Below are 26,410 nucleotides of genomic sequence, written 5' to 3'. Positions count from 1 at the left end.
AAAACAATTACTCTTGTTTTTAACTTCTTCCTAATTTTTATTACAGATATTTAAAGGATCTTTACCTTGGAAGCCTCATGGTAGAAGGTGTAGCAATCACATTCTTCAAAGAATTTTCAAAACATTTCCACCGCTTGATGTATCATTGATTCTATCATTAGCAAAAAATACTCAGGATACAGAATGAATAGGCAAGCATGGATTGGGAGAAAAGAATCAGAATTTGTGTATGTGACAAAAGATTAATATATTCAGAATATATGAAGTACTTCTTCAAGATAAAATGAGTAAAAAGCAATAAATAAATATACTCTGGAATAAATACTAAGTGAAATAATTTAGCATTTTCTAAATATTTGGACCTGTTTTTAATTAAAGGTTCCAGGATCAACATAAGGATAAGCAAGGAATTCCCCCAGTTTGTTGCCTTCTGAATCGTAGTGGAGCATTCGGAAGCAAACATCACAAAAGAAACATGGGTCCTCTGGTGCAAAACTGTCACTGTTCGTCACCCATCTGTAGTTTTTAGAAAAAGATGTATGTCATTATAAATCAAGTTTTTCATGCCTCAACATGCTATAACCTGTAAACAGAACATTCCCACTATTATCAGTCCATGCCCCTAACACTAATGCTGCTGCTTTGTAAAACTTCCTTTTAAAGGTAAGTAGAAAACTATAATAATCTCAAAATGTATACTCAAAAGTATACATTTGCCATGATACAACCTGTCCTCCAGACATGTTCTATTTCTTCTAAAAGGCAATCTTAAACACACAGACTCAATATAATTCTACATGCTGGCAAACCTCAAACTCTTTCCAGTTATATATCAAATTGTTTAGATTACAGTTATGTTATTGTGTCCCACCTGTGCTGTTCTAATTTTAATATGTGTGCTTCTGAAAACAATTCCTTTTTTAAACTGGTATATTAGTACTGCTGTTCTGAAAACACGAATGTTTTAAATTCTAAATTAGACACAAGGGAATGTGTGCATAGTGATATTCAAGTGAGATTGTTTTTGGGATTGAGAATGTTAACTGTTCACAGGATGAAAATACTACTTTCCAGTCTAATTGAAGTCTCCATTTCATGGAATGTTTGCTTTTAATATCTTGATCTGGTAAACTGATTTGTTTTTCTATTGATCCTTTAAATGTGTATTATTGGGGCTGGAGTTGTGGCTCAGTGGTAGAGCACTCGCCTAGTATGTGTGAGGCACTGGGTCAATCCTCAGCATCACATTATTTAATAAAAAGTTTTGTTAAGTATATTGTGGTTGGGAATCCAAAATAAACTTTTAAGGTACTAAATTCTTCCTATTTTGAGTAGTTTCCGAACTTTGTTTTACTTTGATCTACAGTAAGAAACACATTGTAATCTAAACATGCAGAATCACATACAGCAAAATTTTTTAAGAAACCCATATTTGGATCTCACAAAACAAACTCACTACCTGGTTTTACTAGTACTACAAATAACAAATAACAAAAAGTGCAAAGTATTACTTCTAAAAGGAAAAGAAAAAAAATACACATTACTCACCTAGCTGTGTACATTTTACAAACAAAACATTTTCTGGTCCATAGCCAGTGTTTCTTGGTAAGAAGGGGATAAAGTGTTCTATCCAGACAGTCATCATAATGTACAAGCCTGTTCATTGGAAAATAAATGAAGATATTAAAGTGCAAATTTTCACTTCAAGATACTCCCAGCTTGATCATAGGGGGACCACTCTCACATCTATGTCACTACTGCTATTACAGTGCTGGCAAAGAAGTAAACTGTCATTGCAATGCAAAGGGAGAAGGAAGGAGGGGTCTGAGAGCAAGGTGTTCATTCCTATGAGACTTCCAAGTTCCCATACTAATAGGCACTGGAGCTTTCAGACATAGTATCTCTTAAATATATTCTACCCTAATTCTTGATCTGCTTAACAACTTTGTTCCATTAAAAGGTGGGTACTTTAAGCAAGGCTGCTCAGTGATACTTTACCTAGATTAACTGGTTGTTATCACGTTGTCTGTGTTTATTGTTGTCTGCACTAAAAATCCAAATCTCATTCCTGGTACGTAAATTAGTGGGATTTTAGTTTTAGGTGTCACAGCTATGAAACTTAGGTTTTAAGAAACTAATCTGGGGGCTGGGGATGTATGTGGCTCAAGCGGTAGCGCACTTGCCTGGCATGCGTGCGGCCCAGGTTCAATCCTCAGCACCAGAGAATTTTTTTTAATATTTTTTACTTTTTGGCGGACACAACATCTTTGTGTTACTAATCTGAAGTCAGTTTCTACTAATCAGCTGCGTGGCTTTGGGTAAATGCCTTAAACCATAATGGACCAATTCTCTTCCTCTGAAAACTGAAAGAACTGCAAGGCTATCAAATTTGATTTTTTACTTGATTATTTGTTTGTTTGTTTTTGGTTAAGAAAGGATACCAATATATGAAAACTTCATCTTCAATAAAATGATTAAACCATAAAGACTGTGGAATGGCATTAAATGGTTAAATCAACCTATAAGATGAAAATGACCTGAATTATTAACTGCCTTTCCTTAGCACTGAGACAGATAATTGTTTCTTTTGTTGACCAATTCATCAACAAGTTCCCTTGAGTTTAAGTGCCATGTTTTATTCTACAGCCTTGGAATGACACTGGTTACAGCAGTATGTCCACACCTTCAGAGAACAGTGGGTGTGATCTTCCATCTTTTTCCGTTTTATTGGTGGTGCTGGGATTGAACCCAGCTTCAGACATGCTAGTTAATCTGCTTTACCACAGAGCCAGGCTTCCTCAACCCCTTTCCATTTTATTTTGTCATAAGGCAAGCACATTCCTCCTCCTTTGAATGGAAGAGTAGGCTTATATATTACCAAAGACAAATATACCATAATTAGTTTTAAAGGTCAGATTTCAAATAAATCTGAAGTTAACTCTCCTGGATCTTGCCTCACCCACTAGGGAAAATTTCTTCCATTCTTAATTTAATCCACCTAAGTCATACAATTAAAGATGGATGCACTATATTTTTATGTGGTGCTGAGGATTGAACCCAGTGCCTCACACATGTGAGGCAAGCACTCTACCTCTGAGCTCTACCCCAGCCCCACAATTTACTCTCTTCTTGTTTTTGGGGGGGAGGGTGGGGGGACATGGGGGTTGAACTCAGGGGCACTTGGCCACTGAGCACATCTCCAGCCTATTTGGTATTTTACTTAGAGACAGGGCTTATTGAGTTGCTCAGAGCCTCGCTGTTGCCGAGTCTGGCTTTGAACTTCCGATCCTCCTGCCTCAGCCTCTGAGCTACTGAGATTACAGGCATGTGCTACTGTGCCCAGTTTACAATTTCACTTATTGTGTAACATTTTGTTTTCTAACTACTAAGTTTCTCATGTTTCCATTTGTTTAACTTGCAATGTACATGTCTCTAATTCAGTTCTCTATTTTCTGACTTAATAGGAACAACGTATCAGGGTTAAACAACAAAAGGAAGTTCTTTGGGTCTATTTTCTTCTCACACATGTCTCTTCAGTTCTCCAAGCATCCGGCTGCAGTCTCTGGATCTATCATGTTGGATTTCACTTTTCCATTAGAATAACACATCTTACATCTTTATCAAGACTATTTGTGAAGTACTTTCAGTGGTAGCTTCCTAAGAATGATTAATAAGGATATAAAATTCTAGAGACTGATCACTAAGACCTGAAAACAGAAAAAGGGACTTTCTAGAAGCATCAGTTCCTATTATTTATATAATAAAAACAGGTATATCTGTTCCATGAAAAACTTAGTCTCAGAATGAATCAAAGCAGCAGTAAAGCAGGACTTTACTGCTTCTGCCTCAGCCTCGGAGTTGTTAAGATTACAGGCATGTACCACCATGCCCAGCTTCTGTTTTCTGTTTTTGATACTGGGAATTGAACCCAGCTTCACATGGGGCACTGACAGAGTTTACATCCCAGCTCCTTTTATTTTGGATTTTTAGAGTCTCTATTAAGTAGCTGAGACTGGACTTGAACTTGCAATCCATCCTCCTGTCTCAGTCTCCCAAGTCGCTAGAATTTCAGGCATATGCCTATACCCAGCTCCATTCTCTTCTTTTTGAGTTTTGGCAAAAAGACAAAAAACTTTAGAATTAGGGTTGGGAGTGTAGTTCAGTGATACAGCACTTGCCTAGGATGCATGAGGTCTCAGGTCTGATTCCCCAGCACCACAGAGGGAAAAATGAAAAATAGAAACCTAGGAATATCCACATAGTAGCAACATGTATAAAGCAAAGGGCCTACATGATATACAGAATGGATGAGAACACTTTATATACAAATGGAGAATTTTTTAAAAGAATTTACAGATTTTTAAACTAGTAATAAGTATCTCTTGAAGATGCAAATGGACACACAGAATTGGTCACTACATGGAAAACAAGACATTTTTTGCTGCTCCCAAACCAAGCTGCAGTGATGATTCCTTTTATTAAAAAAAAAGAAAAAACTACTTGTACGTTTATAGTGAGAAATAAAGAGAAGAAAATTGAATAACAAAATGTGCCGCCACTTACCTTATGTCTGTAATGACAACAACATGTTCACAGTCTCCCTGGTGACAATATAAGTAAGGAAAACCCAGCTTAATATTCAGGTCATTGAAGGTAAAATCTTCCATTCTAGCTGTCTGAAACTTTCCATATCCTCTATCATGGGACTCTGACCACTCAATGATAGTTCTGAGGGAAGAAAAAAATGCCAGAATCTATCACTGCTCCACAGAAATTAGGAAAGGATTAGTGGCAGCTGAATTTCACATCAGCTGGCTCATCCAATTAACTGGACAGATGCCACCTTGACAGGAAGACCATATCAGTATATACATTCTGGAATCAGACACAATGAATTTTCTTCATCTGTTAGTATCAGTTCTCAAAAGTGTGGTCCCTGAGGTCAAAATCATACTAAGCCTTATCTCTCATCCTCTCACAACCACCAATTTATTGGAGGCTGGGTGATGCTTATCACTTCTGCTTGAAATGCAAAATACATAACAATGCTACTCTTCTCATTTTATTTTGGACAATGTATTTTTCACAAAAATGTAAATGTAACAAGATTAACTATCTTAAATATTTCTTAGTTTCACAATTTCTAATACAATAGATACAACTATAACCCATAAGTTCTTTGGGAACCTCAACTTTTTACCCCATCAAGGGGAGCTAAGACGAAGTTTGAGAACTGCTGCACTAGAATATATACTGAGGCCAAGTACAGTGGTACACATGTGTAATCTCAGTTACTAGGAAGGCTGAAGCAGACTACAAGTTTGAGGCTGGCCTCAGCAACTTAGTGAGACCGTCTCAAAATAAAAAGGGCTAAGAACACGTCTTAGTGGTACAGCACCCTGGGTTTGATCTCCAGTACCACAAAAATGTGGGAAGGGTGGGGGCTATAAAGCAAGCATTTATATTAACTGCTCAGAAAAAATACAAATGTAGGGTCTTACTATGAGAACACTGATAATGGAAGTATGGTCTAATTAAAATGGTATTAGAGGTGGGCTAGGGCTATGGGTCAGTGGTAGAGCACTCATCTTGCATGTGTGAGGCCCTGGGTTTAATCCTCAGCACCACACAAAGATGCATAAAATAAAGGTATTGTGTCCATCGACAACAAAAAATATATATATTTTAAAAAATAAATAAATAAAATGGTACTAGAGGTAAATTTTTATGTTAAATACCAAAACACCATTATATATTCATTCACCTAGGGCAAACAACAGTATCTTCTGAACAAGCAGAAGAAAGAGTTTAAACATAAAGACTGGAGACTAATAAAATCTTAGTCTTGGACCTAATTTTTTTTAGATATGTGTAATTTCAATATGAAATTTATAAAATTCCTTGGCAAAGATCCTTAATGGACTAATAATAGGATTTGTGGAGCTATCTGTTTTTAGAAGTAGAAAAAGGAAAGGACTTAGAGAAAATTTTTGTAAACTATACCTGCTCAAATCTCTGCACTCTGGGTATCTTTTATCATTGTAGAATGTTCCCTCAAAATAGAAGAAAGCTGATTTGTATAGGTCCTACAAGAAAACAAATGGTATTGAGAGAAAGCCTACTCTTAATTATGGAATTGATCTAAGTATGTAGAATTTATATAGCATAAGATAACATATATTAAAGCAACTTCTGGAAACTCAGGTCATACATTTGTCTAAAATTTAATGGTAACCTACTATGCAAAAATATTACATTAGTTTTCAAGGCTTTTTCAATTTTACCCTATTGCTAGAGGTGGTTTTTCTTTTTTCTTTTGGTACCAGGGACTGGAGGGGTACTGAAACATTAAGCTACATCCCCAGCCCTTTTTATTCTTGATTTTGAGACGCAGTCTTGCTACATTACTTAGGGCCTCACTAAGTTGTTAAGGCTGGCTTTGAACTTGCTATCTTCTTGCCTCCACCTCCAGAGTTGCTGAAATTTCTATTCTTAAAATAATCTTTCCTTGGGTACCATAGTAGTAGGCACAGTAGTGGGATCTGAACTTTTTACAGTTAACTTTCTTTTTTTTTTTTTTTTGTCAATCAGCAGTTTTATTTATTTAGTTTAGCATATGCTAGAATACATAACCTCATGCCATTTCTTATCATAAGTAGTCTTTTACATAATTAATTTGTGCCTAACATTTTATATAACAAAAGAAAAAATGAATCTGTAAATTATCAGAAAAGAGCATAGGTATAGGAAAATAATACATTTTTATATAAATTATAAAGGACAGTTACAATGGAAATCCACTAATTTCCTCTCTCAGTTTTATCAAATAAAGTCAACACACATTATTCTGTGAGCTGCTAAGAATGTACAAACACTGTGGCCCTTTCGAAAGAGAGTAGTCAAAGAGGGAACGTTATCTTGATATACCCTGTTCTCAGTTCTTAACTGGAGTTGAGCTTCCTTTCATAGTCTTCTTTAGGTGGTGATAATTTGGCAAGATTTTCATCAAGAAATCCAGTTGTAGAGTCTGGGGCTGTGGTCGCTCAGTTTGCACCCGACGAAGGCAGTCTGCACCATAGATCACTGTATTCTCAGGGATGACTTCAAAAGTATTTAGGTTGCAACAAGCCCCAATGATGCAACCACTTGTCAATATTACATTTCTGCCTACATATGCTTTTGATTCAATGACATTGTTATCCCCCATTTTCATGGCTTGGGAATAACAGCCAACTTCAAACACATTGTTGGTGCCAATGATCATAGGTTTGGGTTCTGGATCTTCAGTGTCAGGAGTGATATTATCTGGATGAGCATTTATGATGAGGGCCTGTTCTTCTATCAGGTTACCTTCACCAATCACTATTGGCCCAGCTTCAGCAATAATTCGTGCTTTGGGGTGAATCACCGTCCTTGGTCCTCTTTTGATTCTTCTCCGCCATTGTACGGGCCTGATCTACAGCTGGAGCTCTACAGTTAACTTTCAATCTATCAGACTTTCCATCAATCAATCTTCACTGCATAACAGAATCAGAAAAACATCAAAGACCAAGTCTCACCTCAGACTCATTAAATGAGCACCTCTAAATATGAGGCCCAGGTCATAAGTATTTCTCCAAACCTCTCTAGGAAAAATATGCAACCAGAGCTAAGAATCATTTTATTAGATTTGTCCTTTACCAATATGTAGAAACAGACCCCTGGCTGAGCATCAGAGAATCTGAATTATTTTCCTTAACCCACCACTTAGTAACTTACTATCTTTGTGATTCTAGGTACATAATAATCTTTCTTCAGACTTCAGTTTCTTCACCTATAAAGTGAGAATAATATTATTTCCTAGAGTATTTTACAAGGACTGCAGTGAGAATCAAAAGCAAGAATTTAAGTTTCAGATATTAAAATAATTTTAACCTAATCCTATAACTTCTTTTCTTTGTAGCTCTGATTTTTCCTTATTAATAATCTTTATTTCCCCATTTGTAAATCATCTTACATTGGCAACAGACACAACTGGTTGTGCTGTTTCACCTTGGATAGGTCACTAAATCTCACTGACCCTGTTTCCTCTAAAGTAAAAGCCATCACATTCTTCACAGGTTGTTGTGGAGATAAAAAGATATAATGTATTTAATACCATATTTGTCTGCTACAACAAAATCTATCACTTAGTATACTTGTAGAAATCTCAAAGTGGGGAAGCGAGGGTCGAAAAAGTTCTGACAGAATAACTTGTTTTATTTTGGAAGCAAAGTGTAATGAGGGTCCATTTCATGCTTTGAACATAACCCTTGCTGCTTTGCCACTGCAGCTTATTTTAAAACTGACATTTTCCCCCACTTCTTTTCTTCCCTTGCTCCCTCACTAACCCTGGTGGAAAGCAAGCTTAACCTTTTTCCTGTTCTAGGCCAAGTTATCTGTTCTTAAACACACACACACACACACACACACACACACACACACACACCACAGGAATAAAGTAATTCAGACTTCAGGAAGGTGCCAGAAAACTGAAGATATGGCTATCTTGAAAGTCTACAAATGAATCATGATCTCTGACAAGTCACAGCTGAAATGTAGCCTTTAAATCACCTCTAAAAGTCCTCTGGTTTCCCCTGAGAGTCAAAATCACAGTCTCTGAGACAGAAGTCCCTGTATTTGTCCTTTGTTAGCAACGCAATAACACTTTTTCCTTTTTCTCAAAACCTTGTTCTCATTATTGGATTGGCATTTGGGAAAAAGGATGGAGCTTCTGGTAATAAGTTTGGTGTATATAAAACTTTTGATCATTACAAAATACTTATAGAGAAGTAATTCTTATGTAATTTAAACAACTTAAAGCCTACCGACATAATTAATTACAAAGCACACACCTATAATCCCAGCTACACGAAAGGCTCTGGATCACAAATTCAAGGCTAGCCTATGCAAATTAGTGAGTACCTGTCTCAAAAAATTTTAAAAGGGCTGGGATAGCTCTTTGTTAAAGTGCTTACATAGCATGCATGAGGCCCTGAGGAAGGGGGGCTGGGGGACGTAAACACACAGGTTGTTGTTAATCTAGTGTAACCTAAGTTTGTAGTTACTGTTTTCATTTACAAATTAACTATCACTAGTATGGTCATCTGACATTTTTTTTTTTTTTTTAGAATTTTAATATTTGTTTTTTAATTTTTGGCAGACACAACATCTTTGTTTGTATGTAGTGCTGAGGATCGAACCCGGGCCGCACGCATGCCAGACGAGCGCGCTACCGCTTGAGCCACATTCCCCAGCCCAAGATAATTTCTTGTGTGTAATTTTAGGCTATTTACTAGTAATTTACTTGCTCAAAAACATTCAAATCAGCTACATTAGAATTTCAGAGATATTCTTGTAATCTGCTGTGAGGAAAATGATCTTGGAAAAGAAGTGCTGAAGAAGCACGGTTATAGATTTTTAAAAAAAAACATACTTTTTAATTGTAGATAAACACAATACCTTTATTTATTTATTTTTTATGTGGTGCTGAGGATCAAACCCAGTGCCTAACATGTGCTAGCCCAGCATTCTACTGGGCTTAGTGTCAAGACACTAAGCCACAATCTCCAGCCCTAGATTTTTTTTTTTAACTTGAGGGCTGGGGCTGTGGGTCAGTGGTAGTGCTCGCATAGCATGCGTGAGGCACTGGGTTTACTCCTCAGCACAACATAAAAACAAAATAATAAAGATATTGTGTCCACCTACAACTAAAAATAAATGTTTTTTTTTTTTTTTAAAGATTGATCGGGGCTGAGATTGTGGCTCAGTGGTAGAGCGCTTGCCTAGCACAGGCGGGACCTGGGTTCGAGCCTCAGCACCACATAAAAATAAAAGCCATTGTGTTGTGTCCATCTACACCTAAAAAAAAATATATTAAAAAAAAGATTGACTAATCTATGCAAAGTAGAAATGGTAAATAGATTAGACATTAAAACATTAGGAACCATTAAAAAAAATTTATTAAAAAACTTTTTTTTTTGGTACTGGGGAATCAAATGCAGTGCTGCTTTACCACTAAACTACATCTCCATCCCTTTTTATTTTGAGACAGTTGCCAGGTTGGCCTCAAATCTGTGATCCTACTGCCTCAAACCTCCAATGTTGCTGGGATTGTAGCTGTGTACCACTGTGCCTGGCTACTGGCAGTGATGTTTATTTTAAAAACCTACTCTATTCTTGAACTATTATGGACCAAAACTAAATAGCAAAGCACATTACATTTTAAGGCTTTAGAAGAGATTAATGACATTGACCAAACTCTCCCAGTCCTATCATATGAAATTTATTTTAAAATATTTATTGGCTAGGGGCTGAAGTTGTAGCTCAGTGGCAGAGCGCTTGCCTAGAGTATATGTGAGGCACTGGGTTCAATTCCTAACACCACATATAAATAAATAAATAAATAAAATAAAGGTCCATCAACAACTAAAAAAATGTAAAAAAAAAAAAATTTAGGGCTGGGGTTGTGGTTCAGTGGTAATGTGTGAGGAACTGGGTTCAATCCTCAGCACCACATTAAAAAGAAAAAGGTATTTTGTGTCCATCTACAACTAAGAATAAAAAATAAAAAAAATTTATTGGTTGGAATAAAAATTCTTATTTCCTCAGTCATAAAAGCTATAGCTTCCTAATTTGTTCCACCGTTGCCAATGAAATATATGCCAAATATATCCCTGTCCCTGACAGCATGAGAACTCCATTATTTTCAAAGTTTTTAGGTATTATGATACCATAGGGTGAATACATGAAATAATTTTGTCAAGACACCGAGAAATACTGAAGGTGGGTAATGGGTACATAAGAGTTCTTTATACTATTCTCTTTCTTGTTGGTTTGTTTGAAATTTTCCAACAAAAACCTTAAAAAAAAATTCCATAAAATACAAAGGCTCCAATCAACGAAATAAAAATCTTTCCAAGGCTAAAAGATAACATTAGCAAAATCTAATTTATATGCATTTGCCTTTCTAAAATATAGCTGAAGAACCAGAAGTAAACAAGATAGGTCTCTGAATAGATTCCAGGAAATCCATGCACTAGAAGCCTCTGAAGTATTTTATTCATCACTGCTTAAGATTTCACTCATGGATTAAGTAAACAAAAGAGGAGAGAAAGACATCTAAAACCAGGTACAATGCCAGCCACATAGCAAAGAAGAAAGAACATGGGCCTCTCAAGAGGAAATGACAGGGATCTGAATTCAGCCTCCATTGCTGCTTATTGAACTACGGCAACTCCTAACAGTATCTGAACTCTTCCTTACCTGTAAAATAGTGGTAGTTCTCATATACTTAGCTCAATAAAAGAAGGTATTATCTTACCAGATGGAAGAGGCAGAAACAATACTACAGTAGACGTGTAAATATTTTGAAATGGTACCATGCGTCATTTAGCCCCTGCTTAGAAAACAAGGCATTAGCATCAATGTACACACTATAAATTAACTAAACCTGATTGAAAACAATCTCCATGGTTTCATGGAGGTTAAAACTGATTCCCAAATCCGACTCAAACTACTCAGTGTATTGATGACAAGGTTGCAATGACAAGGGTGAATTCAGATTTTTCTTGTTAAATTGATTTTATCACTTTGTGTGGGGGAAGATTAAGAAACTTTGCAGAAGATTGCTGTTTGCTTCTCCTTTGAAGAAAAAATAAATCTCATATTTCCTGCTTTGTAGAGTCTTGAAATTCCTCTTATTTCTCATCATAATCATCTTCAAAAGCACTGAACCTGGCAGCTCTGAAGAATCTAATTATCTTTTTTTATAATTTTTTTAAAATTTATTTTTTAGTTGTAGTTGGACACAATACCTTTATTTTATTTATTTTATTTTTATGTGGTGCTGAGGATCGAACCCAGGGTCCTGCACGTGTGAGGCAAGTGCTCTACTGCTGAGCTACAACCCCACCCCAGAACCTAAATATCTTAAAAAATCATTTTCAACATAACTCAAAAATATTTTAAGTTTTTAATCTGTATGTAAGATATGATGATAGTCTCCATGTCAATCACTGAAAAGACTAGAAGACAGCCAGCCTGTGGGCCAGACAGACACACATCAAACAGCATCAGTATATTGTAATATGAGCATGGAATAAATCAAAAGGTGCTAGAGAGGCAAAGAGAAGACAGTCAAGAAAAACTGCATAGTAAGTGAATTTTGAGCTGGATTTGGAAATATGAGTATGAACTCACCAGATGCATGGAGGTGTTGAAATACCCAGAGGCATGACAAAGTATGGGATGCATTAGGAAGACACACAAATTCAGTGTGCTGAATGAAGCCCAAGATATAGAGATAGGAAGTATGAAAGGAGTTAATTTGGGAATCACTATTATAAAAGGCCTTATATGTCAAACTAAGAAGAGATAAAAATTGATGTAACTGGTGGAAAAGGAAACAGCAAACAGGAGATTGTGTTGGTTCTTGTCCAAACTCTATCTCCATCTTTACTGTTCTAAATCCCTCTTTACATTTCTACAGAAGAGATTCTTTCTCCTACAGTGGGTCAGTTAGGCCTGGGGTTGTAATAGGTAACAGAATTAATTCAGCTCTATGCTGAAACACAGAAGAATCTTGCTTAGATGAGCAATGAAAATTCTGAGGACAGCCAGCTTGTCAACTCTGCTCCTTTTAGAGGGGTATCCAAGGTTTCTCTGTCCTGTGGAGAACACCACAGGACAAACACTAGCAAGGACCAACTCCATCTATCATCTCCCTGATTGGTGTTAGTCACTGTACTAACAGGCCCTTTTACACTCCGAGAAATGTGAAGAAGGGGAGCAATTATTGAGGCTTTCAGGCAATTTTATGCTAAGGGTAGTTATGACAGATTAAAACTCCCAGAGTTTGAAACAAGAGGGAGTGAACAGCAAAGTCAAATGCAACAGTGAGGCTGGGTAGCTTAGCGGTAGACCACCTGCTGAGCATGCCCCAGCATCAAAAAAAAGCACTAATTGGTCAAATAACTGTGTGGTCAAGAGCAGGAGTGTTCTTAGAATAGATGAGAAATGAGGAAGTCAAGATAAGAATATCACTTCTGTGAAAAAGTTCTGATGATGTAGAGAAGGAAAGGCAGGTCAGCAGCTTGATGGAATCACACAGAAGGAAGCACTGACTAGAATACTGATGAACCTGCCAGAGTAACCACTATTTCCTTAGTTTACTGTTGGTTTTTTGTGGGGAGGAGCAGGAAATCACCTTACTTTGCTGATGTGCTCAGGAGCTTGGTCAGGAGTGTTGCTGAACTCTCCACCAATCTGGAGGTCACTGACACAGCAAATCGAATCCCTCAGTTCAGTAAGCTTTTGACTGCCCAGGACCTGCATCGTCTGGTATGGTTTGTGTTCTTTGTGCTAAAAGTCAAACAGTAAATAAGTAAATGTCCACTTATAGTAAAAGTATTTAAACCAGAAATCCTGTTATAAACAGACCTAAATGAAGTTACTGATTTTCTTAATCCTTGTAACTTGGTGTTCTGTTTTCTCAGACTGTGAATTTGTCTGAAAACTTCCATGAATTATATCACCAAACTAATGGTAAAAGTTGTTTACAACTCCCCTGTGGCCCACAGCCCATATTCTAAAACCACCTCCTTTGTCTAACCCTCAAACCCAGCCAGTATTTCCCTGGTGCTCTGTCAGCTTAAATTAACCAGGGTCAGGCAGCTGATGACAAGGGCCAGCCTTATGTCCCCAACTCACTGCAATTACTGAAACCACAGAGTCCTAAATATTTTCCCTGCCCTACTTGGCTGCTGCTGTAGAAACTCCTGCAGGTTGTGCTCTAGGTCTCCCCTCTCCTTACTGCCCTCTGTAGCCCTGTGTGGTGCGCCCTCTCTTAGGAAATTTAAGTAATAAACATCTTTCTATGGCTTTAATCTCTTTCTCAATCACCTCCACAAATTAAAATCCCATGAGTACAATTGAAATACCTGGCCACAGAATTCTTCTAGTTTAAGTGTATGATCAAGATGCCACTAAACTGATCCAAGGATTAAGAGCCTACAGAATGTAACTTTATCTGCCACATCTATCAGCTTCGTCTTTGAAATTTTCCTACAGGTTGTATCACTGAAGTCAAGCACTCAGGTTATAAATCCAAAAGTTTCATTTTTTTAAATGGTAATTAGAGATACTAATCAAACAAGGTAATTAGTATTAAGTACACTGCAGACACTTCATAAAAGCCTGTTTATTTATAAGTACAATCTATGCATAGCAATATTTCTCTCTCTCTCTCTCTTTTGTTTTTTTTTTTTTTGGTACAGGTGATTGAACCCAGGTCACTTGATCACTAAACTAAATGCCCAGTCCTTTTGATTTTGAGATAGGATCTCACTAAGTTGCTGAAACTGGCCTTTAACCTGTGATACTCCTGCACTGGCCTCTCAAGTCACTATGACTACAGGCACGAGCCATCATGGACAGCTGAACGGTAATATTTCAATCAGAGCGTAGGACACATTTGAGGAATCAAGAATATGTACTCATGCCAGATATAACATACCTGTATGTAATATCAGCTACTTAGAGATTGAGGTAGTAAGATCACAAGTTCAAGACCTGCCTGGGCAACTTAGCAAGACCCTGCCTCAAAATAAAAAGGGCTGAGATGACACTGAGTGGTAGAGCACCATTTCATTCCCCAGTACCAAAAAAAGAGAAGAAAAAAAAATAATTCACTGAGGCCAGGCACCGTGGTGGCACATGCCTCTAATCCCAGAGGCTTGGGCTGGAACAGGAGGATGGCAAGTTCAAAGCCAGCCTCAGCAACGATGAGGTGCTAGTCAACTCAGTGACACCCTGTCTCTAAATAAAATACAAAATAGGGCTGGGGATGTGGCATAGTGGTTGAGTGCCTCTGAGTTCAATCCTCGTTAGCAGGAAAAAGGGGGAAAAAAAAAAGGAAAATAAAATTAACTGAGTAGGTACATATATATATAATGGAATATTACTCAGCCATAAAGAATAATGAAATTATGACACTTGCCAGTAAATGAATGGATTGTAGACTATCATGCTAAGTGAAATGAACCAATCTTGCCAATCCTAAAAAACCAAAGGTCAGGGCTGGGGATGTGGCTCAAGCGGCAGTGCGCTCGCCTGGCATGCATGGGGCACTGGGTTCCATCCTCAGCACCACATACAAATAAAATAAAGATGTTGTGTCCACCGAAAAACTAAAAAATAAATATTAAAAAAAAACAAAGGCAAAAATGTTTTGATATGTGGATGCTAACACACAAGGTGGGGTGGGGTGGGTAGGGAAGAACAGAAGTACTTTGGATTAGACAAAGGGAATGAAGGGAAGGGAGGGGTGGTGGGAACAGAATGAACTGGACATTACTTTCCTATGTTCATATATGAATACTCGACCCATGTAACTCCACATTATGTACAACCGCAAGGAAAGTTGTACTGCATGTATTTATAATACGTCAAAATACAATCTACTGTCATGGATAGCTAAAAAGAACAAATAAAAAACAAACAAAAGAATTGAATTAAGAACCACTGTGGGGGCTGGGGATGTGGCTCAAGCGGTAACACGCTCGCCTGGCATGCGTGTGGCCCGGGTTCGATCCTCAGCACCATATACAAACAAAGATGTTGTGTCTGCCAAAAACTAAAAAAAAATAAAAAATAAATACTAAAAAATTCTCTCTCTCTCTCTCTCTCTTTAAAAAAAAAAACACTGTGGATTTATATATACTTTCAGTTGCTTCTAGTAAAGAGATCAGGTATGCATTCCAATCCTATAATTATAATCAAGAGATTGTTTGAAATTTGACCTTATTTCTATTATTCCTCATTAAAACAACAACAACAAAAAGCCAAGAATATGGATTGTCAGCTCTAAAAATAATATGCCCGAGAGACAGCATATGCTTATGTTTATTTTGAAGCCTAAGGAATATGACTCTGAATAACTAAACCCTTTGTGAAAAGTTACCTGTAGAGAGGCTGGGGGTATATAGTTCAGTGGCAGAGCACATGCCTATTGTGTGCAAAGCCTTGGGTTCAGTAAGCACAATAATCCAAAACAATTTCCATGAAATTCAAAAGGTTTTACTACTGACCTTATGAAATATAACAGGATACAAGATATTCACAGACAGGATAAGCTCTCCTTCCTCAATCATGTCGGCTGAATTTTCAGGTTTTTTCCCCATAGCATGTGACTCCTGAAGAAAAAAAAATGGAGACCTTGAAGTCAGATACTATAACTCAGATAAGAGGTAGTATGGTACAATGTTTAGTAGCAAAGGCTTGAGTCAAACAGCTCAAAGTTTTAATCTCATCTATGAAAAAACAGAAAATATTTATTTTGTAGAACTGTTGCTGGCAATGTGACATAAATCACCCAAGAAGGGGTAGGGATGTAGATCATTGGTAAAGACCCTGGGTTTGATCCTCAGATCTCACACACACACACACACACACACACACACACACACACACACACAGGCAGGATTGAACTGGAATCCCTAAGGTAGCCACTAGAAAATACCTAAAATATATACAGAAAAGCAGAGAATCAAAATGGCACACCACAAAAATTCTATACATAACATGAAAGTACATAAGACATACAAATAGTTAACTGGCAGAAGTAAAGTGTTCCTTGTTAGTAATTAATTCAAATACAATGGATTAAACTTTCCTATTAGAGAGGCACATTGGTAAAATGGATTTAAAAGCCTTGATGGGGGTGGAGTGGTGCACGCCTATAATCCCAACAGCTCAAGGCTGAGGCAGGAGGATTGAAAGTTCAAAGCATCAGCCTCAGCAATTTGGAAAGACCTTGTCTCTAAACGAAAAATAAAAAGAGCTGGGGATTCGGCTCAGTGGTTAAGTGCCCCTACGTGTGATCTCTGGTACAAAAAAGAAAAACCTTGCTTCTCTCTCTGTTGTCTTAAAGACACTCACTTTAGAAACAGATCAGAAAGTTCAAAAAAAGTATATCCCATGTAAATAATAAACAGAAGACAGTTGTTGCTGGAGACATATACATATATATATATATATATATATATATATATCATACACACACACACACATATTTTTTGGTCAGACAAAACAAATTTCAAGCCAAAAAGATTATAAGAGACAAAGAAGAGCATTATATATTAATAAAGGTACCATCCAGCTAAGCACAATGGTACACCTATAATCCCAGTGACTTAGGCGGCTGAAGCAAGAGGATCACAAGCTTGAGACTAGCCTAAGCAACTAAGTAAGACTGTGTCTCTGGGGAAAAAAAAAAAAAAATTGAAGAAACAGTTCTACAATAATGGTTAGAAATTTCAATACTTCACTTAGAATTACAAGACAGAAGATTAATAAAAAGTAGAAGAACTGAACACTTTAAACAATTTGACCAAATAAGACATATACAGAACTCTTCATTCAACAATAGCAGAGATTAAAAAGGAAATAATACAGAGTGGAGATAAATGAAACAGAAAATAGAAAAATGATATAGAAAAAAATCAACAAAAATAAGCTGATTTCTTTGAAAAAACATCAAAACTCTTACTGACTGATTAAAAAGAAAGAAAGAAGCCTCAAACTATCAAAATCATTACTACTGATTTCACAGAAAAAGGCTTTTTTTTCCCCCTTGGCAGTACTGGGACTGAACCCAGAGTACCCTACCACTGAGTTGCCCCTCAGTCCTTTTAATTTTTATTTTATGACAAGGTGTCACCAAATTCCTTGAGATTCTCTTGCCTTAGCCTCTTGAGTGTCTGGTATTATTGATGTGCACCACCATGCCTTGCAGAAAAAGAAGGATATAAAAGAAAAGTTTCAACTCTCGGGTTTGGCGCTGGGGCTCAGTGGTAGAGCGCTTGCCTGGCATGTGTGAGGCACTGGGTTTGATCCTCAGCACCACATATAAATAAATAAACAAAATAAAGGCATGCTGTCCATCTACAACTACAAAAGGAAAGTCCAGGACCAGAAAACATGACTATGTGAATTCTACAAAATATTTAAGGAAGAATTAATAACAAATGTTTCTCAGGCTCTGCAGAAGAAATCTGAAAAGAACTGAACTCCTCCTAACTCATTCTATGGGCCCAGAATTACCCTGACACCACAACCAAAGATCCCACAAAAAAAGAAAACTACAGGCCGACATTCCTTATGAATATGAATGCAAAAATCCTCAACAGAATACTAGACACAATTCAGCAGTATATTTAAAGGATTATACACTACAATCAAGTGGGATTTGTTCTTAGGATGTAAGATAACATAGCAAATCACTCAATATAACACACCACACTCACAGAGTAACAAGGAAAAAAGCATATCACCTCAACTGATGTACAAAAAGTCTTTTACAAAACATGACATTGCCTTGTTTTTAGTTTGGTCTTTTTCTCTCAAATGCTGTATCAGCTAGGAATCAACACAATACAAAAGGTCATATACATCATATTCAATGGTGAAAGACAAAACCTTCCTCCTAACATCAGCAACAAGACAAATGTGCACTCTTCCTACTTGTACACAACACAGTACTGGAAGCTTTAGCCAGAGGAATGGGGAAAGCAGTGAGAAAGATAGGAAGAAAGATGACCAAACTGGAAAAGAAAAAATAGTTATATCTCTGTTTGCAGATGACAGATGACACAGTCTTGTACAAAACCCTGAAGAATACACACACACACACACACCCAAAACCAATCAAAACACAGCTAATAAACAAATTCATCAAAGAAGCTGGATACAAAATCAACACCCCTTTAAGACATTATACTAAATAAGCCATATAGAAAAGGACAAATATTATATGACTCCACTTATCTGAGGTACCTAGAATAGGCAAATTCATAGAAATTTAAAGGAGAAGAGTGGTCACCTGGGACTATGAGAGGGAGACTTGTGAGTTATTGCTTAATGGGTATAAGAATTACGTCTGGGATGATGAAAAAGTTCTGAAAACAATGGTGATGACTACATACTTTTATGAAATGTACTTAATGTTATTTTATTGAACACTTAAAAGTGGTTAAAACAATAATTTTTATGTTATGTTAAATTCTACCATAATTTAAAAAAATAAAGAGGGAGAAACAATTCCTGCCCTTCTGCACTATCAAGTGGCCAGCACAGAGTCTGGCACATGGCAGGTGCTGAGCTCAGTGTGTCTAGTAGCTTCTAATTCCTCAATATTCATCTTCTTAAATTTTTCTTAGGGTTTTATACATGACATAATGAATTAAGAATGTGGTTAAAGTAAAAATCAGAAACAGAACAAAAAGGGTAGGAACAGGATGGTAAAAAGGACACAAATATAGCATTCGTGAGAATAAGACCAAACCAAAAGCAGAGATAAAGGGAGCCATCTGAGTCAAGTATGTGCTTAACTGAGTTCTTTTGAGTCCTTTTCTCTAACGAGTTCTTAGTCTCAATGGAGTGTGTTTTGCAACTAAGCACATCTAATACAAAGCTACCATATAGTCATTACTAATAGCATCCAATGAGTGAGTTGAGTGTTTCTTGGGAAACACCGGTAAAAAAGATGAGAGTCTTACCATCTCATAAGCAAATATTTCTTGTCTGCAAACACGATCTATCGTTATGGTTTCTTCCCGATGTTCCAGGAACCTCTTTCTAACCCTGTTGTAGATACACAAAAAAATCAAAGTTTAACATTCTTTTCTGGGACTTTAAAAAAATAAAAATCTTTTTAAGCTTCTTATTGTAGACTAGTTTAAGACAAAGAAAAGTTGCAAAAACAGTACAAAGAGTTCCTTTATATCTCTTGCCCAGCTTCCCCTAAGTTAACACCCTATATGATTAGACAAGGATCAAGAATAGGACAATGACATTAATGTAACATTATTAACTACAGACCTTTTCCAACCTTCACACAATTTAATTCAATGCCTCTCCATTGCCCATTCCAGATTCCTACTCAGGATCCCACAGGCATCACTTATTTTTCCTTCCTCCCCTTGAGTCTGTCCTGAGACAGGAAGGAAATATACATATGTATGCTAACTCATGCCTGCACAAGGAACTGTATTTCTATAATATATTTAAAATCAAGAGCTGGGTGTGGTAGTGTACACCTGTAATTCCAGCTAGTCTGAAAGCTGAGATAGGAGAATCACGAGTTCAAGGTCAGCCAGGGCAACTTAGCAAGTTCCCATCTCAAAATTAAAAAAAATAAGCCAGGTGTGTGGCACATACTTATAATCCCAGCAACTAAGGAGGCTGAGGCACAAGAATCACAAGTTCAAGGCCAGCTTCAGCAACTTAACGAAACTGTCTCAGAATAAAAAACTGAAAAGAGCTAGGGAGACAGTTCAGTGATAAAAGTGACCCTGGGTTCAAACCCCAGTACCAAAAAATAAATAAAAATTTAAAGGATCAAGAATGTAACTCAACAGTAGAGCACTCCAGGGCCTAATCGCCAGTTTGGGGTATAAATGAGGGAGTTCAAACTAAAACCACAGGATTCATTGTAGCCTTCTTTGTTTTTAACTTCTTTTTCCTCAAGAGAGAAACCCAGCTCTCATGATTGGCAATCTACTTATTAGTTTAATTCTAGTAAAAATAAATCCCATGAATCCTATAAGAAATACTAACTCATGAACAGTTCTTTTTGTCCTCGGTCTTACATCAGTACGGAGATTTCCTTATGTAGTAGACTTAAGTTAATTCCTTCTTTCCCCTCCTCTTCAGTGTTGGTACATTATTCATTTGGAATAGAGTTAGGTTCGTTTGTTAGACTTTTTTATTCTATTTTGGGGCCCCCCTTGTACATCCTGGTTGGTTTTGTCTGATTACTTTTGGGGTATGCGAGATGTAAAACTACTATGGCACCAAAGAGTCAGAGGTGTCAAGCCTTCTTTGTCCTTAGTAACCTGATCCCATTTTCTTTCTTCTTTTTGCCCCTTTCCCACCTGCCTCCTACAGGAAATCAATCTCTATACTTCTGGTTTATCCTTTCCATTTCTTTTGTTCAAATACCTGTGTTTTTAAATTTTAGCTTCTTCTATATCATTCTGAGTTTAATTAGGAGGAAAAAACCAAACAGTAATTTGAACAGAGAAAGCTTAATCTAAGAATTATTAAGTTTAACCAAAGACTGGAATAAAGAGGGATTTGCAAGGAAGCAAAGGGAATTGTAGACAAAAGGAACACCCTACTCCTAGCGCTGGGTAAGAAGGCCCAAGAAGTCTTTTTCTCCTCTAAGGACTAAGATCCAGAACTAGTGCAGGAGACCTGGCTACGACTCAACGAATGGCAAAAAAAAAAAAAAAAAAAAGTTGCCGCAGTGCTATATCAGTGGAACTTGCTGGAAATCCACCTTTAATGGTGCCAAAAAAAAAAACTGTTTAAGGAAGTGGGTGGCAGGGAAAAACTGCAGTGCACTGCAGGGGCTGGGCACTGGGGAAGCTATGTGCACTGTGGGATCATGCTGAGCCAGCACATCAGATCCCTCAAGTGCCCCAAGGTCTCTTCATTGCCCTTTTTCACTGGAACAGCTGAACAACGCGCGCCAGTTCCCAAAGGAAAAATATTAAAGGGTCATGGTCTATTTTTACAGAACAGGTAATAAAAATGTAAATTTACAGATGAGAACCAGTGAATTATACCCCGCACATCATTTTGCATGAAGGGTGGCATCTGCTTTGGGTTTTGCTTTCTTCACTTACTATAAATCCTCTCTGGAAATCATTCTCTGGGTTCATCCTTCTCCATCATTTATTATAGCTGCAAAATATTCCACTGTGTGGATCTCCCAGTGTGTTCGATACTCTTTTATGTATGTGGAGATATGTTATTTCAAATATTTCGCAACTGCAAACAATACAATAACCTTATACACATTTACTTCCTTATTGCTGGAGGGATATCGTCAGTATAGATTGCTATAGGTGGGACTGCTGAATCAAAAAGGGAAGTGCACATAGGTTGGATCGATTTGCATTCTCATCAGCAATGTTTGAAAACACCTGTTTCCCACAGCCTTATCAAAATAATGCATATTTTAAAATTTACGGTCACTGATAGGCTAGTAAAGGCAACTCAATGCAGTTTTAATTTTCACTTCTCTAATGAGTATGGTAGATAGAAAATTTAAAAATGTTTGTCAATTTTATTTTTAAACTTGTTGTGCAGGAAATCAAACCCAGGACCTTGTACATGCCAAGCAAGTGCTCTACCACTAAGCTACATTCTCAGACCCTACTTTTATCTGTGTGTGTGTGTGTATGAATTATTAGTTTTTCCCACATATTAGGAATACTACCATTTTTTGGGTGTGTTTATGGTGCTGGGGATTGAACCCAGGGCCTTGTGCATGCGAGGCAAGCACTCTCCCAACTGAGCTATAACCCCAGCCCACGAATATTAGCTTTTTATGGTGCATATTATAAATATCTTTTTCTAAGCTTGACAGCTGTTCTGGACTTCATGAACTTTTGTTTTTTGCCATGAAAAGATTTTTAATTTTAGGTAGTCAATTTTATCAATTAAAAAAAGTTCCTCAGGAGCTGGGGTTGTAGCTCAGTGGTAGAACAAACACTTGCCTAGCATGTATGAGGTACTCGGTTTGATTCTCAGCACCACATATAAATACATAAATAAATAAATAAAATAAAGGTCCATCAACAATTAAAAAAAAATTTTAAATAGATAAAATAAACATTTAAAAAAATTCCTCTGAATTTCAATCAGTTTTATTCCACTAAGGTTTGTATGTTTCGGACTCTACATATATTTTGATCTCTAATCTGTTTGGAGTATGTTCTTGGGAAGAGTGTCATACTTAACTTTCTTATGTATTTTACTAACTCGGGACTTTATTCTGCTTTGTTGAACTATTTGTCTATTCATGAGCCAATTCCCATTGCTGTAATTAAAAAAGTCTTAAGTGTATTTTATTATCTAATAAAACCACTACTCTTTATAATTTCCCTTCTACCCCAAATTTTCTTAGGTCTTCTTCCATGTTTTCCATATGAACTTTATTATCAACTTGTCTAACTCCAAAAAATAATTTTTATTATTAACAATACTTTTATCAGGACTACATTAAGTTTATAAATTTTAACTCAGAGAAAGAAATGACTCATTGTGTTTAGTCTTCCTATCCAAGAACAGGGAGTATCTTTCATTTATTCAAGTGTTCTGAGTCTTTCGGCAATGTCTTAAAATTTTCCTCACATAATTTTTATATACTTCTTGTTAAATATATTTGTAAGTATTTGACTTTTTGCAATTGCAAATGACATTTTCTCTACTATTATGTTCTCTAACTGCATTTTTTCCAATATATGAAGGCTATTTTGTCCTTTTCTTTTTTATCTTTTTTTGCAATACTAGGGATTGAACCCAGGCCCTTACACACACTGAGCAAATGCTCTATCACTCAACTACATCCCCTTTATTTATTGAGACAGGGTCTCACTAAGTTGCCCAGGCTGGCCTTCAGCTTATGATTCTCCTGCCTTAGCCTCCCAAGGAGCTGGAATATCAGAAATGAAACACTGTACCTAGCAAGGCTATTGATTTATATATATATCAATTTTGTATTCTTCTCTTTCACTAAATTTCTTAATTTAGTTTTAGCATTAATTTCTTTGGGATTTTCCAGGTACACTTGTATCATCTACAGATGGAGTTTTTACTTCTTTTTTTTAAAAAAAAATATTTATCTTTTAGAAATAATTGGACATAATACCTCAATTTTGTTTATTTATTTTTTTATGTGGTGCTGAGGATCGAACCCCAGGGCTTGCACGTGCTAGACAAGTGCTCAACCACTGAGCCACAATCCCAGCCCCTGGTTTTTACTTCTTTACCTACTCTTATATCTCTAATTGATTTTTCCAGTAAACTGCAATGGCTAATACCTGCAGGAAAATGTTGCAAAGTAGTGGCAATAGTGGGCATGCTTGCCTTGTTACAGATCTCAGTTGAAATTCCCAGATTACTTCTCTATTGAATAAGACACATGGTTTACAACTAAGTTACATGTATTTCACCATGTCAGAACAGCATCCTTCCGATTTCTATTTCCTTGAATGTTTTATAAGGAATAGTGTTAAATGTTTTTAAGCCTCTCAGCATCTCTGGAAACAAGTGATTTGCTCTTTAGACTTCATATTAAACCAACTTCCATTCCTGAAATAAATCCCACTTGGAAATGGCATAGAGTCTTCTTAATATAGTATTGGATTACCTGATATTTTGTGTTGAATAACACTGGTATCAAGTTTTCTTTCACTGTACTGTCCCCATCTAGTTTAAGCATCAGTGCCATGTCTGCTTCATAAAAATAATTAAGCTTTTCTTGAGCTGGGTGCAGTGGTACACACCTGTTATCTCAACTATTAGGGAAGCTGAGGCAAGATCCCAAATTCAAGGTAGGCTTAGGCAACTTAGCAAGACCTTGCATCAAAAAATAGCCAAATAAATAGACAGGCTGGAAATATAGTTAAAAGGTAGAGTACTTGCCTAGCATGCATATAACCCTGGGTTCAACCCTTAATACCATCAAAAAGATAAAAATGTCTTTCTTCAAGGCTTTGGAGCATTCGGACTGGTCTCTGATATACTTTTGTTCAACTCTTTTATTTTTAGCCTCTTTGAGTCAGGATTTTTCCCTATCCCCTCAGAATTATTTAAAACCCATCTAATGCCTACACATTAATCTCTTTTCTTTCTTTTAGTTGCAATATTATACTTTAACACACAAACACTGTACACTGGTCTTTCACACTTATCCTCACCTTATTAGTCATTTTGCTGAAAATTTTTCATCATCAATTGGTTGGATGAGGCTTATCCTTCTGTCTTTCCTCAGAAATGCTGCAGGAATTATTCATGTTCTTGCATGTTGAAAAACTTTTTCCATATCTTCAATACTTTATATACCTCAACTGAATATAAAGTCCTTAGTTCAATGGCTGGGGGCGTAGTTCAGTGGCAGAGTACTCAGCTAGCATATGCAAGGCCCTGGGATTAAATCCCTAGCATCACAAACCAAACAAAAATAAATAAAATTCTGAAAATAAATAAATTCCTAAAAAATAATGCTACATTGTCTTCTTGCTTTTTATGTTAGCTCCGAAACATCTTCTGCTTTTTGTAAGTTTGCCTTTGTAGGTTATCTTCTGCTTTGCCTAGAAGGCTTGCTGATTTTATATTTATCTCTGATAAATATGGCAGTTTTACTAAGCTATATTTCCAAGTTGATAATTCTGGGTTAATTTTCCCACATACGCAGTGAGCCTTTCACTTTGTAAATTTTAGCTTTTGTTTCCCTTATGGAAATTTTTCTTAGATTCTATTTTTAAACATTAATTCTGTTCCACTGCTTTATTTTCCTTTTCCAGGGACTCTGATAATACATCATCTTTACTTGTCTTCCATTCTCAACACTTTCTCTCATTATACTTTTTTTCTTTATATAATTTTCAATTCTCTTGGTTGTTTTCAAGCCTTCCTTCATAGACTCTCATTAAATTTTCATCTGAGTATCTCTCTAGGGTATCTCCTAATTTATTCACTTATAATTCTACCTTTTTCTTTTATTTCTTTCTTACACATCCCTTTTTCATTTCTCCTTTTCACCATCATTTTCACTTAGTTTATTTTTTCTTCCATTTAGTTTTTAAATTTCTAATTCAAGGTGTTTCTATACTCTCAAATGCTTGAGTATATTCAATTGTGTTGAGTATAGACCTAAGCTTGCTTCTGTTTCCTGGTTATTTTCTGGGAAAAGGAAATAGTTTCCCAAGTTGATCTGAATAAACAGTTGTTTCCTGATTTTCTGCAGTAAATTCTCTTTGGATTTTATTTTCTCTTGTTTGTTTTAGTGCTACTTTGGAGTTGTGGTGGTAGTTTACAAGATTCCTAATTTAACAGTATTCTTTTCTGTCAAAGTTCAGATATATAAGAATTTAGTTTTTAAAAATTGTTCATGATTGTTTTGGTTATGGGATAAGAATTGTAAAGCCTCTAATTTTGTGGTTCTCTTTTTCTTGCAGGACTCTAAAATGTCTCCTTTTCACCTTTTACTGGTCCAGTATATATTCTAGTATATACTGGATCAGTAAATGGTGCTTTTTTTGGCTACAGAAGTAAGGGGGATGGGCAAAATAATATAACAGAAATTATTATTGTTTAAAAGTAAGGGAGTTTGCTGGGTGCAGTGATGCATGCCTTTAATTCCAGCAGCTCAGAAGTCTTGAGGCAGTAGGATCACAAGTTCAAGGCCAGCCTCAACAACTTAAGTGAGATGCCATCTCAAAACACAAAATAAAAAACAGGCCGGGGTTACAGTTCAGGGGTAAAGCCCCTCTGGGTTCAATCTCCAGTACCAAAAAAAAGTAAGGGTCTGAAACTTTTG

The 26,410-nt window shown here is 36.5% G+C and overlaps 3 protein-coding genes across 6 annotated transcripts in view; 1 reads left to right on the top strand and 2 right to left on the bottom strand.

Moving 5' to 3' along the window:
• Psip1 (PC4 and SRSF1 interacting protein 1) overlaps positions 1-1,316 on the top strand; it is a 51,757-nt gene extending 50,441 nt beyond the window's left edge. For all 3 annotated transcript variants that reach the window (XR_006856770.2, XR_006856769.2, XM_058586351.1), the window contains one exon: positions 47-1,316. The gene's annotated coding sequence lies outside the window, so the exon portion shown is untranslated. The remainder of the gene's footprint in view (positions 1-46) is intronic.
• The window catches only part of Snapc3 (small nuclear RNA activating complex polypeptide 3), a 30,845-nt gene continuing 4,772 nt past the window's right edge, over positions 338-26,410 (bottom strand). The window contains exons 3-9 of one of the 2 annotated variants that reach the window (XM_046467305.2): positions 19,575-19,659; positions 16,107-16,211; positions 13,231-13,380; positions 6,004-6,086; positions 4,564-4,728; positions 1,549-1,656; positions 338-516 (exon numbers count right to left, since the gene is read on the bottom strand). In XM_046467305.2, the coding sequence (XP_046323261.1) occupies positions 369-516; positions 1,549-1,656; positions 4,564-4,728; positions 6,004-6,086; positions 13,231-13,380; positions 16,107-16,211; positions 19,575-19,659 (844 nt within the window). In that variant the 3' untranslated portion in view covers positions 338-368. Of the gene's footprint in view, positions 517-1,548; positions 1,657-4,563; positions 4,729-6,003; positions 6,087-13,225; positions 13,381-16,106; positions 16,212-19,574; positions 19,660-26,410 lie in introns of both variants that reach the window. The other variant, XM_046467306.2, reaches the window with a different exon arrangement.
• Positions 6,548-8,852, bottom strand: LOC124108771 (dynactin subunit 6-like). The gene is made up of 2 exons (XM_046467313.2): positions 8,847-8,852; positions 6,548-7,456 (listed from the first exon to the last, which is right to left on the bottom strand). The coding sequence occupies exons 1-2, from the start codon at positions 8,850-8,852 to the stop codon at positions 6,935-6,937; spliced, it is 528 nt and encodes a 175-aa protein (XP_046323269.1). The 3' UTR covers positions 6,548-6,934.

Source organism: Marmota monax, unplaced genomic scaffold (assembly GCF_021218885.2).
Source record: "Marmota monax isolate L192 unplaced genomic scaffold, Marmota_monax_Labrador192_F-V1.1 WCK01_AAM20220418_F8-fsc00033, whole genome shotgun sequence".
Taxonomy (NCBI): Eukaryota; Metazoa; Chordata; class Mammalia; order Rodentia; family Sciuridae; genus Marmota; species Marmota monax.
This window is presented reverse-complemented; position numbering and strand designations above follow the sequence as displayed.